The sequence below is a fragment of the Coccinella septempunctata genome, chromosome 3 (genome assembly GCF_907165205.1).
Source record: "Coccinella septempunctata chromosome 3, icCocSept1.1, whole genome shotgun sequence".
Taxonomy (NCBI): Eukaryota; Metazoa; Arthropoda; class Insecta; order Coleoptera; family Coccinellidae; genus Coccinella; species Coccinella septempunctata.
In genome coordinates, this window is record NC_058191.1 from 40,900,101 (window position 1) to 40,915,849 (window position 15,749).

The 15,749-nt window shown below is 34.7% G+C and overlaps 1 protein-coding gene across 2 annotated transcripts; it reads left to right on the plus strand.

Moving 5' to 3' along the window:
• The first annotated feature begins 270 nt into the window (after window positions 1–270).
• On the plus strand, window positions 271–15,206 carry LOC123310529 (G-protein coupled receptor moody-like). Of its 2 annotated transcripts, none has more exons than XM_044894032.1 (3): window positions 271–506; window positions 11,543–11,683; window positions 13,508–15,206. In XM_044894032.1, exons 1-3 carry the CDS (start codon window positions 475–477, stop codon window positions 14,337–14,339), a joined length of 1,005 nt encoding a protein of 334 aa, XP_044749967.1. In that variant the 5' UTR covers window positions 271–474; the 3' UTR covers window positions 14,340–15,206. The 2 variants fall into 2 exon arrangements, with proteins under 2 accessions (XP_044749967.1, XP_044749966.1); XM_044894031.1 differs by lacking the exon at window positions 271–506 and adding an exon at window positions 7,304–7,670.
• Window positions 15,207–15,749: the final 543 nt, after the last annotated feature.

Below are 15,749 nucleotides of genomic sequence, written 5' to 3' on the forward strand. Positions count from 1 at the left end.
CACTTATAATATATTGTAATAAGGTATACTTTCAAATATTGCCCTATACTCATATGTAAAAAATTCAACAATTAATAACTTCACAGTGGTTCCAGTATAACTGAATGTTTTTACTTGAAATATTTCCTGAATTTTCTACTACTCTATACTATTTTGTTTATAATTCTCTCCTTATCGACCTATTCATTATCACTGCAGCTGTTATTTATCGTCTACACCATATCCTTATATTCCTTAACCAACGAATAGTTGGAAATTGAATGATTCCTATTCGGATAAAATTGAGTTGTTACTAATATCCATAAGGCTCCTTCAAAAATCCTTAGCTCCAGGCAGTCACTAACAAAGTTGAGGAAGAAATGCACAACGTTCCAACAATCGAATCAGTTTCCTGTTCAATTGTTCACAGTGTGAAGCAGAAACGAATATTTGGCTGATATATCTACGAGTAGACTTAGGTTTTTCCTGTGAAAGATGTTTCATACGGGATTCGAAGCTTTAGTAAGGTGAGTGATCATTTTATCACGAAAACCGAAGATTTTTCTAGTTATCTTTTCAATTTCTACACGTCTTTTAGATGATGTGAATATTCATTCAGTTGTATCGAACCTCTAATCATTTCCTACTTGAAAAGATCTCTTGTCTTCAGCATATAAACAAGAGTAGCCGTTGTAACGAAAGGTATTTTTGTCTTCATTTAAGGCCACTCATCTCCTGCCATTCAATTTTCATTAGAACCAACTGTGCAACAACTACTTACATTTTCTCCAAACTAACAGCATCCAAACACCTTACAATACAAACCTCGCAGTTAGTTAATGTCGATTCGTCTATAAATCAATTTGATTGTTTCCTGTATGATCTTTTGCAACTCGCGTGCACAGAGATGCTGTAAAAAATTTATGGACCCATCAAATCCGTGATAAACCTTAAGAGATACAACAAAGACAACCGATATTCGAAAGAGGTACGAATTGAGAAAAGCATTATAAACTAGATCAGTATTAGAGAAACCTTCGGTAAGCCTGACAATTTCTGGATGTTATAAGTGATATCGTTGTTAAAATTCACGTTTCAAACCAAAATGTTCCCAGTCATAAGGTAAAAATAAAAATTCAATGTTTGTATTACAAAAAATATACGTTTACTTGGAAAGCTATATGCTCGCATTCACTAATTGAATTGGAAAAAGTACAAACTCCAGATAATAGCTCGTTCGTCTATTTCCATTTTAATTAGGTGTATTAATTGGTAGAAATTGATACAACCAGCTAGAAACAACTGCCTATCGGTTGAAACAAAAGGTTCAACGATCCACTGAAATAGGAGATTTGGCATTGCTATTTCAGAACGTCGATGGCATTCAATTTTGCATTGTGAGATACGTAACTTACGTAGGTGATATCTTTGGGTATTCAACTCAATGGTAGTATCTTTCAATGTTATCAATTGTTAAGGTATTCGGCATGATAAAACTTGATTTCAATAGGAACAAGAACGGTTGAACTTCGAACAGTGTTCAATAACACATAATAAGGTTCCTTATTTTGTATGCACGAAACTTATGCATAATTTCACCTAATTATTGTTCAGTTTCTTGATCATATACAGGGTGAGTGTTTGACTCGTACATATATTTTAACAGTGGATTCAAAAGAAAAACCCTTAGTAGATGGCAAAGGAAAAAAGTGTTTCTTTCGACCTCAAGAATCAACTGTTAAAATATTTGTACAAGTCAAAGACTGTATATTGAAATATCAACAACACCTTCCAATGCAACAGTTGAAAGCTTTGGCATCTCGAATTTCAATATCTCGTATGACTTAAACAATTCTCTCCTTGACGAAATGGAAAGTAGATTAACTGGAATCATTCAAAATGCGTCAGGTGTTCTTGAATGAATCGGGTGAGAAATTTTTCGAATAAACGATGAGTCACGATAACCCAAGAGCTATTGGACGTTTATGCGGAAGATATCTCCGCTATATTTTATAGTAATAGTTCCGTGAAACTGATATGAATGCTTGTTGCAACGGAAATTACCGTTGTAAAATAGGGTCTTGTTTTTATATTGAAAAGCATAGGGAACAGATGGCAAAAGTGATAAAAAGATACGTCTTTAGCAATATGTTGACACCAGAAACATGCATCAGGACAAACGAGCCTGAGAATGTTAGTTTGAAAGTATCTAGTTTCCTATCAAACTTCTAACTATTCGAAATTATGTCATCCTTAAAGAAGGCAGAGATTCTCAATTGGGATAAACTAAGAATCATCACTATCATTATCAGGATCCCATATCTAGTTGTTAATACTAGGACTCACTAAAGGCGTGAATAAATAAATTTGATTCAGTAATGAATTGTGCAAGATCAAACCCTTGAAATAAAATTTCAGTCATTTTTGGTATATTGCCTTATTTGGACCAATTTGTACACCAAAACAACGTCATATAGCAGTTCAATGTCACAACAAATGTGACGATAATGTTGGGTTTTATATCTACGTCCAAGATATTCGTATAATGATTTTAAAACAAATTCGATAACAACCATGTCTGCAAGGTAGAACCGGCCAGCATTGAGATTTTCCTTGAACTCCTTTACTATTTCGAAATTAAATATTGACACTCGAATATTTTCTTCATCAAAACAAGGAATACTTATGGAGAAGTCGTATGAAACACAATAATGATAGGTATGATTGAACTTATCCTGAAACTGAGCAATGTAACCAGGCGAATTGGAGCTAGAAATAAATTTGAACCTATACTATTGGTAAAACTCATGATATGCGATTTTTTAATTGCAATCTTTTGTGCGAACAGGTTTATCGAAATAAGTTTCCGAATATGGTTTTCCATTTATTTGATGAATCTTTTTCGGACACAAGATATCACCCACGTCTTCTAGTTCTCTCATTATGACCATTACGTACCATAAACATACCAAAAATTCAAAGAACCCAACTATTGAAACTAAGTTTTATTAATCTATGGTTAGACTTCATATGTCGTTTTCGAGTAATTCGATGTTCAAAAATTTAATAGTATCTGTGAAATTTGAATAATTGGCTGAATGTAACTCTTCTTAAAAGATCCACAGATGTGTAGTGTCACAGATTTAGCTAGTTATTCTGAAGGTAATTTTGTTTTTCCAGGGGTGGCACAGATCATTACGAAAACTTACAATGGCTATGTCTTTTCATCTATGTATCTAAGTGTTCTATACAAACACTGCTCAACAATAGGGATCGCGTATGAATGTCTCTCAATTATAGGTTTTTGTGATAGATGGGGCATAAAAAACCATGTGATATTTGTTTTTTTCTCGTTTGAAATCATAGGTTGGCTTTAAATCGACAATAATTGAAAAAATGAGAGCAATATCGATGAAAAATTATGTAATTGAACTCAGTTCCACTATGATAGAAAGTGATCATATTTTCATCTAATTTTCCATTTCCTCCTGTGATGAATTCATAAGCTTGATCCCCAATCAAGGTTCCAGCTCTGACGTAACTCGACTGGAACCTTAACAATGGAAGAAGGGAATGATGACCTCTCACTGCGCTCAAAAATGGCAATTAATCTCTGTTGACAATTTCAATGATCCGCACTAATTGGTGACTAATTTTTTCAACACTGCTATTTCGTACGTATTCATCACTGGATTTTATTAGGTAGGTCCGGCTGTATCTTGAACTCTGTATATGTCTCATATTGTAGATGAGATCGTATTGGAAACTTGATGATTTCCTTGTTATTCCAGCGGAGTTAATTGGACACATATGGAAGCTGCGTAGGAGGAATAAATAGGTACTGATGTTGAAGAAACATCTCAGTCTGCTTATCGCGAACGTAATCTTTAATAAATACGTATATCATTTCAACTTTCTTCGACATACAGTATTCATATAGGGATATGGGTGAGAGGTTTCAAACGTCCTGATATACAGGGTGTTAATGAATAGTTTGAGTTTTGTCAAAAATATTGTGGGTCTTGTATATGATGTTTTTGAGAAGCTTAGAGCGTCCTTATGAAGGCTATAAGAAAGAAACTAGGTCTTATATGAATAACCATAAACTAAAGGAACTCTTTCTTCTGACCCCATCTTTTTGGGAATTTTTCGAGGGTCAACTTTCACCACGCGTATCTTCCAGAAAAATCATCGTAGATCTAAATGTGGTACATATTCTAAAGGAGAAAACTTTCTAGTAATAAATCTCGAAATTTCATCGAGCTCGGTGGGACTATTCGATCTTGACGATTCTTTAACTGACCCCATCTTTTAGGGAGCTTTTCGAGGGTCATTTTTACACGCGTAGCTTCCAGAAAAATCATCGCAGATCTAAATGTGATACATATTCTTAAAGAGCAACTCTTCTAGTGATAAATCTGATAATTTCATCCATTTCGGCACAACCGTTCGGTTTTGAGGAAGTTTCAACTGACTGACCCTTCTTTTTGAGAATTTTTCGAAGGTCAAATTTCGAGTGGGGTATCTTCTAGGAAAATTATCGTAGATCTAAATGTGATCCATATTCTGAAAGATCAACTCTTCTAGTAATAAATCTGTAAATTTCATCCATTTCGGCACAACCGTTCGGTCTTGAGCAAGTTTCAACTGACCTCATCTTTTTGAGAATTTTTCGATGGTCAGCTTTCTTCCAGAAAAATAATCATAGATTCGAATGTTATACATATTCTGAAAGAGCAACTCTTCTTGTAATAAATCTCGAAATTTCATAGAGTGGCGGTTGCTATAGATATTTAAAGATTATTAAAATCATCGAATCTAATTAAATCCGTATCTTTTGATCCAATGGAATCATCAAACCAATTATTATCGTGGAAAATGTAACCTTTCCAACAATACTCCTAATTTGGTGAATTCTGTTCGAACTTCTTGTTTGAACAAATTTTCCCAGGTCTCATGAACGATAAACCTCCTGACCTATACTTCACTAACGATGTTACCGAATTAATTAGATTATCATTTATCCATATCCCACGCAAGTTTTCAATGAGGCTCGAGATGCTTTTTCAGGCGTCAAAAATTAATGTAGTTGGGTCAGCTGTTCCTATACTTTGTCTAGTTTCTCGTCAGCCCATTATTTACGTCTTAACTACAAAGAATCCTGTGTTTTATTTACGTCGAGTTCTGGATTTAATAGGTTAACGTTGAGACCGAGCTTTTTCCCTTCCATAAAATTTTATTTTATACGAAAAACACTTGTTTCTTTGTCTAATAATATCTTCGAGCATTTGTTCCGATAACTTTCAGTTTTAGGAAGAATAATAGGAATAAGAAGGGTGGCGAAATTTTTGTCTGGCTGAGGTTTGCGATTGAGGATCAAACTAGGTTTATTTTTGAGAATGAATGGAACCTCATTTGTTTGTTTAGATTTTTTGAAAGCTGTTAGGAGTAGACTGAAAAATTATGATGGAAATATTGATCGCTCATAAAAATTATTGTACTCAATGGCCTATACAAGATAGAAATCGTGCTTTTCTCAAATTTGACTATCTCTAATCATTTTTTTTCATTGACGAGCTTTCGGGTGGAAATATACACGTTGAATGCAATACAAATACCTACAATTTTTTCGAGTGTTTATCAAATAAAACTTGCTTCCAAAACTTAGTTGAGCCTCATATAAATACTAATATTTGATGGGAAGATGGGTAAAATGTAGGTGAGTTTACAGTATCTTCGGAATTCAATTTTTGTGTAAATAGATATACCAAGTAACCTCAGATAATTGATATGAAATCGATAATAATTATCATCAATTTTTGGAATATTGGTCAGTGACCAAAATGGAGTGTGATTTATTGTGTTCTTTGATTACATTATGTTTGTTTTGTCTGTATGAATAAAAATTTTGTTTCATTTTTCGAAAAATGTATAGTTTGGATCCTCCATTTCGAATATCATACACCAAAAAAATGAGGTATCACTAAAAAACAAACAAAAAATGTGCTCAAACCTTCAAATGAACATAAAAAACCGAACACCCGGTATTAATCAATTTATTAGAAAGAATGTACAGCTATCTCAGTTAATATTGTTTTTACAAAACGTTTAAATGGGCAAATATGAATTTTTTTATGGGCATTCAGAATTCAGTACTAGGAAAGTCAAAAAGCGTCGTAAACATAAAAACTTTCCTCTGATTTCAAATATACAGGGTGAGTCTTTGACGGTAGACTCCTGAGGTCAAAAGAAACACTCTTTTCTTATACCATTTTGGTATAGTTTTCATAATGAGCAGTGCCCTTGTAAAAACCAAATTACCTTCAGAATAACAAACTTAATTTGTGACAATACACATCTGTGGATCTTTTAAACAGAGGTGTATTCAGCCAAAGTACCCAATTTTTGAAATTTCACATATACTTTTCAATTTTTGAACATCAAATTACTCGAAAACGGCGCATTATACGAGAAAATATGAGGAATACTTTTATTTTACAAAACGTTCAAATATTCATTAGATAGCGTCCAACTTAGTTTCAAGAGTTGGGTTCTTTGAATTTTTGGTATGTTTATGGTACGTAATGGTCATAATGAGAAAACTGGAAGACGTGGGTGATATCTTGTGCTCGAAAAAGATTCATCAAATGAATGAAAAACTATATTCCAAAATCCATTTCATTCGATGAAACCGTTTGTGAAATAGGACTTAAAATGAGTTTTTTTTATGGTTTTTCAACAGCCTGTATCTTTTAAACCGAACCGATTAGGAAAAAATGGTAAAGGAAAAAAGTGTTTCGTTTGCCCTCTAGAATCTACTGTTAAAATTTGTGTACGAGTCAAAGAATGACCCTGTATATTTGAAATCGAAAGAGCTTAACCATTAGTTGAACGAAAGGTGTACGATGCTTTTTTGCATCTCATGTTGCTGAATGCCCTTAAAAAAGGTTGTTTGACGTATTCTGACATTTTCGGAAAAAATAAAGCAAGGTTGGTTTCTGTGGGAATCTTTATTTCGTTTATCTGTCTTTTTATTTATTTATTCATCGTATTTATCTTTTTATTTGTACAATTCATACGCCCCATTCCACAGCGGAAATCAATTAAGAATATTCATATTTTATGACGTTAAATATTTGTCAAAGTAACTTTCTCTTAGCACACAACCCAATTTTCGGGTTATTTTGAAGTGCGAAATCGGTACTGATGATGAATCAGTGCCGAAACAGAGTGTACAGTAGATAACGGAGGCTAAAAATCGTAAGGGCGATAAGAAACACGAAAGGTACCAGAGAAACGGACACAAAAGCGAAAGATAACACTCCCGTGTATCCAGTTTGAAAGGTAAATCAGCGTTAGTCATGATCTTGGTTAGTTCCAATGGTACTTCCAACGAAATGATTACTAACTAAATGACTAACGACACCGAGAGAGCCCGGGCCTCGATGGTAGTGGCTGGCTCATTCAGTCGATCACTTGTTGCATTTTACTACGCGCGGCAGTTTATTACCAGTTAAAGGCTGCAATTAAAATTAATTTTTAACCATCCTGTGCGTGTTGTCATCTGACAAAAGGGATAGTCCCCTATGTGATGCTCCATTTAAATTAACTCTTCTGTGTTCAGTGATGGATCGGAATTGTTCTGTGATGGAGGAGGTGACCGCGCGTTCGCATTTTTCGGAACTGGTGAGGTACGTACGTGTTTTGTTTTTGTTTTTCTTCATCTGCCGGCCTGGAGTTTGGAGGTGCGACACCAGAGTCGCGTTTAGACATGTGTCTTGCATATTGTGCGAAGTTACGCGTCTTCGCTCCAAATTCAAGTCCGAAAATAAATCGTTTTGCGAGAGTTCGACGGTGCGGCGTTTTGAAATTCGCGTTGTTGTTGAAATTGCCGATTTCCGATGGTGATTCGTAAGCGAACTCTGTCCTTCGACGATAATTCAGCATTTCCTTTTCATTCATGCGATTCGTGATGGAACTGTGGGAATGCACCGGAAAAATTCGAATATTTCCTCGAATTCTAACAATTCGCGGTTTACCTGGGTGAATTTTTGGGTTTTCTCCGGGGTAATTCGGAAAAAATTGGGTATAGAATTCTTTGCGAATTTTGGTTTTATATAGCAACGTACCTGGGCTAATTTTGAGGATTGAAACGCTGGAATTTTCACATAAGATTGATTATTTTCAGAGTCCTCGAAACAATTTTCATCGTACCACATCGAAATTCAAATTAGAAGTCAGAGGCTTCAATACGCTTGATCAAATCTATCTTCTTCTTATATTAATAAAAGAGGATCTATGGTTTACTTCAAAATGATTTATTGTTCAAACGATCGCACCAAATTGGACAATTCTTTTTTTGTTGTGTTTATTATTGTTAGGGCAAGGTTTATATAAAAAAATATTCCCAAAAAAAATTGTACAGAACAGAAAAAAAGGCATTCCTCTTTCTTACGACCAATCGAGCAATCATAGAGTACTTATAGGTTTTCGACATTTGGACAAAAAGTTAACTTATATCGAGTAAATCGAAACACATTTTTGTTTATGGAATATCATCCACAGCACGTCTCCTTTACTCATATGCCACATTGTCACACAATCACTATGAGTTAGTTATTATTATCTACCTTAGAAATAATTTAAATGGCAAAACTAGGTTTGCCGGGTCAGCTAGTTTTAAATAAATAAGCGCACTTCCATCAGGTATTTTCTTGAACCCTGTAAATGCCCCAAAAAAATCCTCACTGACTATTATCGATAAAATACATAGTAGGATAAATGATATTCACTGAAGATTATTTCCTTAGAAAATTGATAAGGATTCATAAAAAACTCGAAATCACTAAAACATGAAACTAACCATAACACTTGTGTACCCCTCAAAGTTAGCTGATTCGAAATCCTCTATTGTGTTGAATTACTTAATACTAAGCTTCATATACAGGATGAGTCTTCGACTCGTACAAATATTTTAACAGTAGATTCTTGAGGTCAAATGAAACACTTTTTTCATAGACCATTTTTTACGATTCTGCCCTGATAAAAAGATATAGCCATTTTAAGTTTCCTTAATGAGCTATGCCACCCCTGGAGAAAGAAAATTCCCTTCAGAATAACGGGCTAAAACTATGACACTACACATCTGTGGGTGTTCGAAACAGAGTTGTATTCAGTCAAAGTACCCAATTTTCCGAATATTTTTAAATTTTGAACATCAAATTAACCGAAAACAGCGCATTATACGAGAAAATATGAAGAATACTTTTATTTTACAAAATATTCAAATATTCATTTGATAGCATCCAACTTAGTTTCAAAAGTTGAGATCTTTGAGTTTTTGGTATTTTTATGGTACGTAATGGTCATAATGAGAAAACTGGAAGACCTGGATGATATCTTGTTTTCGAAAAAGATTAATCAAATAAATGAAAAACTATAGTCCGAAATTCATTTCATTCCGTAAAACCCTTTGTGAGATAGATCTAAAAATAAAATTTTTTTATGTTTTTTCAACAGCCTGTATCTTTTAAACCGAGCCGATTCGGAAAAAATGGTATAGGAAAAAAGTGTTTCTTTTGACCTCAAGAATCTACTGTTGAAATATTTGTAAGAGTCAAGTACTCATCCTGTATAATTTCAAAAATTCTTTAGTCAACTTCGACACTTCCTGTGTTTGTATATACACAATCATAGTTTATAGCCCATTTTGTTACGATCTAGATTTGTTTATGGTATAGAGAATTCTCCCATCGGTTTTTTTGAGTCGCTTGAATATGAAAATCAACCACAGAATAAAACTGTAGCATTTCCGCTTTACCGGAAATAACATGCAAATTCCTCGGAAACAGGACTATCAAATCCATTAAGTTTCTGTTCATTACTTTAGAATCAAACAACAATTTGGTCGAATCCATTCAATCTAGTGATAATTAACTCGAATTATTTCATTTTTTCAATTTTTATGTCATTGTTCAACATCCTGACTAACGACGCAGTAGATAATCCTTGTCTACTGCCATGTAATCTTGTATTCAAATATTCACTTGTTGTTAATCAATTGAAATTCAAACACACCAAGTCTATTGAATAATTTCTGTTGACTCGATGAATGAAACTATTTTTTCGATTGGCGTACAAGCAATTTCCATAATAAATTATTTCTCCATTACGTTATTTGTTTCAAGAACAGTTGATTGCTGCCAAATGCTCCGAAGAAAAGGCTATTTTGGGAAAGAAATAAAAAATTATTCAACTTATTTTGCCTCGATAATCTGGGGCCAAATTTTGTTGCATTAATTTAGGGCACACCCTGTATTGCACGAATATAAACCTGCAGTACTTATCACTTCCTGTCATAAGAAGGTATTTCACGTGATCTCAACAAATGACGGAATAAATTCTCAGATTCCTAGCATAAGACATGAAACAAATTGAAATCTGATCACTTTCACCGTTCGTTGGTCAAAAGTAAAGTTATTGAACATAAACCTGTTGCTAATAAAATAAATCCATGCAAAATGTGCACTTTACGCTCGAATCCCAGAGCTCTTTGCAATCTTATCACCAATAATTAACAACAACAGTTCCAAACTATAATTTTTCGAAGTAATTTTACAGAAGTACCTACTTAGAGAAATGAAAAAACAGACTTATGCGTATCTAAAAGAGAGTTCCTATCAAAAAACTAAAACTAAATGCAGTTCGAATCATAAAATTGTCCAATTTTAAAATTTTTCGGACATTATATGCATTCCTAAGATTTTATTCGCTCAACGTACGGAGGACTGTTCCAGTGTATCGAAAAATGAAGTCGAATACAAACGGAGGATACATCAATTAAGCTAATTGAACTACGACCCCAGTTTATTCGTATGAGCCCATCATCGAGCTTGGAAAACAAGGGGAGAGGTCATTGATATTTTAGGATGGAAAATGAATTTCATTCTACCACTCGTATTGGAAAAATAGTATACCATTCAACTAGCATGTTATAATGGCAATTTTCTAAAGGATAACGTTAGGTAAATCGTCCAAGTAGAGTACCTGATGACTTAATATACGAGTTGAATAATATACAGGGTGTCCCATGGTGGGTAACCATTATAGGTATTTACGGAGAATGGATCATAGGATATTTATTACTACTTGGTATAGGAAAAAAGTGTTTCTTTTGAACTCAAGAATCTATACTGTTAAAATATTTGTACGAGTCAAAGACCAACCCTGTATCGTGGCTATTCACATTTTGTATTAATACTCAATGCTGAAATTTGAATTTGAGCTTGTCCTTCCTGGTCCAGAGCATAGATAAAATGTGATAAGCTATACCGACCATTTCCTCGACCTATCTTAACCATTCCCTTCATACAGAAGTTTTTTCAAGGGACAGCCCTTATCGACAACAGTAGTTGTGAAACTGATAAACAAGACAAAGGCAGAAGCATGCATTGCTCTCGTCTCAAAGCCAGAGTAGTCGTTTAACGGGGATCCACAAGGATCAGTTCTGTTCTCTGTTATTTTCGATGGGTGTCAATTTCTTCATCAATGGTGATTTTTACAGGTACTCCCGGCCCATGCTGACAGCGGCTGGAGTGATCACCCTCATCATCATGGTGATTGGAGTCGTGGGAAATTCCCTGACAGTTGTGGCGTTGATCAGAAACGCCAAGATCAGGACCGTAGCCGCTGCGTTTATAGCAAGGTGAGAGCATTAATTGATATTTGGATCTCTTGGACTCTTTGATTGGTTTAGAAACTAGAAATGACGTTAAAATTATATGTTCGTGGTTCATGATATAATGAGCGATTATTCTCATTAAAATTCCTGAATGTGAGTAATGAAGAAGTTATACAAAAATATGACTTTTTGCGATAAGACTGAGCGATTAAAACGAGCAGTTTAAATGGAAAAGTTCGTAATTGTTCTATTTGTATTCAAAGTAATTTAACTCCCAATATATCGTATTGCAATCGTAAATAATTATAGTCCGTTAGAAGTTTGATAGAATTAAAATGGACACATACAAGGTGAGTCTTCGACTCGTACAAATATTTTAATATTAAATTCTTGAGGTCAGAAGAAACACTTTTTTTCTATATCATTTTTTCCGAATCAGCTTGGTTTAAAAGATACTGGCAGCAGATTCACCCCGTATATGAAAGATCCACTCAAATTTTTGACAAGGAATCACCCCTTGAATGTTTTCTATTCATTTAGACCCTGTATAAATTTCGTGCTTGGAATAAATGAACTACGCCATAAAACGAAAGGAGGAGCTGACTTTTTTGACATCCATCTAAAATGTATATTTCCAAATTCGAATCATGAATATTTACGGGCTTATGTAGGAACTGATATATATGGAAAAATATTTTATTATTCAACGTAGGAAGATACAGTGCATTCAATTATCTGCACGTTCTTTTTGGTTCGTTTATTTAACAATGCAAATTTTGCTTGGTGCAGGATATGAGGATATCCTACCTTCAAAATTTTAACATGGACAATTCCTTTTCGATTTTTCTACCACTCTTTGAATAGTTGATAAAAGTTATATCATAAGATGAGTTTTTCTGTAAACTTCTTTCAATTTTTTTTCTTCCTATTCAAATATAGGCCAATAGATATTTGGAGCTTCATGACTCTTGTTAGTTTAGATTCTGAAACAAGATCTTCCTTGATTTTAAAGAATCTCGAAATAGATGTCGAATAAATCGAAGAAAAAGGATAGTTCTAGGAATAATTCTTCATTTGAAGATGGTTTGAGAGTATGTATATTTTCCAAGAAATTCTCTGGATTTTTCCTACTCAAATGAGTGTTTCTTCCAAGAAGAGGATAGCAGAAAGTCCATTAATCGATTAGCACAATCAGATGTGATAAACGAATGGACAAGTCATCAAGTTCCAGTTTTCATAATGTTAACAATCTTCAGACGATGACGATAATACCGTTTGAGTATCTTCAATCTTCATCATCTAATTCTTGGAAATATATCTTGCTGCCGCAAACCCGATTGAAAAACAGTTGGTTTTCCGATGATTCACAAATGGTGATCTCGTACTGATTCATGAAATTCTTGCGGCATCGCTATTTCTTATATATCTTCGAATATAATCGCCTCTCACCATACTTTGTTTCTTGTTATAACATCGAATACCTATATCGCATGCTAAAGCTATGTTAAGCAGGATTTTTCAATAGTACTTTTTGAAGTCTCTGAAAATGCTATTTATATTATACTTATATTTCAATATTGAAGTCATAAGCAGAGACTAACAGTTTGTCTCTGTAATAAGCATGTATTAATACACTAGTGAAAAGACCAAAAAAGTTTAGGGATGGAAATCAAAGAGAAATAATCGTACAGCTAATTTCAAGAAAGAAAAATGAAGTTGGGGTTTTAACAGTAAAGGTTCTTTTCAAAAGGTCACCCTGTATAAGCTAAAACAGTCCACAAAACACACAAATCAAATAAATTTAAGCCCATCTTTCCATGAAGTAACGAAAACATATTTTTCTTACAGCCTGTGCATCTCCGACCTCCTGTTCTGCTTCTTGGTAGTACCTTTCGCAGCCAGCCAGTTCTTCCACGGCACCTGGATCCACGGTAAAGTCCTGTGTTCCATGATCCCCATGCTGAGGTACGGCAGCGTAGGAGTGTCCCTCCTCAGCATTGTCATCATATCCATCAACCGCTACATCCTCATAGCTTGGCCATCGCTGTACCCCAGCATCTTCACCAAGACCAGGGTCACCCTCTACATCATCGGGATCTGGGCCTTCAGCTACGGCATCCAGATACCCACCTTGTTCGGGGTCTGGGGCACCTTTGGTTTAGACGAAAAACTCGGCACTTGCTCCATCAAGGAAGACGAGTACTGTAGGAATCCGAAGAACATGTTGTTCTTCTATGGTTTCGCGACCCCTTGCATCGTGATCATAATCTGTTACGCGAAGATCTTCTGGGTGGTACGGCAGTCTCACAAAAGAATGGCGGAGCACACCACGAGTACCAACTACAAGAGGAGCGAAATGCACATCACCAAAATGGTTTTGGTCATTTTCATCTGCTTTGTCGTGTGTTACCTACCCCTGGCGATTGTTAAACTGTTGGACAGTGAGGTTGATCATCCTCCCCTTCACGTCCTTGGGTACATCCTTCTTTACTCAGCGTCCTGCGTCAATCCAGTGGTTTACGTCACGATGAACAAGCAGTACAGACAGGCGTATCTGAACACAATCCGGTGTGACTTCATGAACAACATAGAGTCTTACAATACGCAGCCGCAGAACAGTAAAACGCATTTATCAGTGAATTATCTGAAAAATATGGTGATAAAATCGCCCAAAGTATGACCAATTCAGTGATTGAAGCTCAAATGTAAGGTGAAACGTTTGGGAAATGCGAATTGCAGTATTATGGACTGATAGCCACGATTTAAGGTCTGAATCATACCAATGCATATGTGATATTACGATAGATTGAGTTGAGAAGAAGAGATTTCGGAGGGATTTGTCTATAAATAATACTCTTTTCTGTTGAATTTCACTCAAATAACATTATACTTGCCTGGGTTGTTTCGGATTCGATTTAAGCTACTTTATTCCTTATCGACTGCAATCTCCTGAACTGTGGTTGTGATTGAGCAACTTATCATGGGGCTTCGATAAGTTTATCTATTCTTGGAAAGAAAACCACGATCGAATCATAACATGAATGGTCGAGTTGAGGTCTTTTTCTGAAAGAAATTTTATAATCGAACCAACAGTATAATGTGGAATCAATTTTCAACAGAATTTCCTGTTGAAAATCCTCTAAAAAACTGATGAAAGTATTTTCATTCCTCAAAGACTGTTGAACCTGTTAAAATAAACTTCCAAATAGTTAGAAACCATTTTGGTGACCAAGCATTTCCATGTGATAAATATGCCATTTCAATTAAATTTGTACATAGTTAAAATTAATGTATGTTATTTATTTTTAGTTGAGATAATTATTATTGAATTTTTAATCGTTGCGTTGAAGAGTACAAAGATATATCGCGAATAAAACGGAATATTTGCTTCGTTTTATGCAAGGATTCCGCCTTACATTAAGGATTTTATCTTGTTCCATACCCCGATGTAAATAATTTTATTGCAGAAGTTCATTATGTACCATTGAATTGAATTTATTCTGTAGGGAATATTCATACTGAAGAAATAAACAATATTTGTAGATTACGCTGTGACTGTTTACCTAATATAACAATCCATTCCTCCATTTCTGTTTCAAATATCCAAAAAACGACATTAGGAATTGAGGACAGTCATAAAAAGTTGGGATCGCCATAAAAATTATTGATTATATACCAAATTTCAGCTTAGAGTTTATATGTATGGATGCTATGGAGACCCGTTTGCGCCAAACACACTTAGCGTTAAATGTCCCTTAAAATGAACCCTTAACTTAAATTACGTTGCACCAACTGTTAAGTGACATTTAAATGGCTAAAGCTAGCCTTAAATTTAAGAGCTCCTATAATGACCACTTAGGTATTTAAGGGCGGGATTCTAACCTAAAATAATTTGTTGAACTGGCTGCAGAACTTCCCACAAATTATTCTATAGTTAGCAACAAACTCTTTTCCTTAAGCTCATTATTCGCAACATATCCCAAAAATTTTGTACATCAGTACATATTGTGTATTGTAACCCAAGTTGTGAGGGTTAAAGAAACGATGAAGCGTTTCGAGAAAAGGTTGTGCCCTAAATTTTAACTAGGCT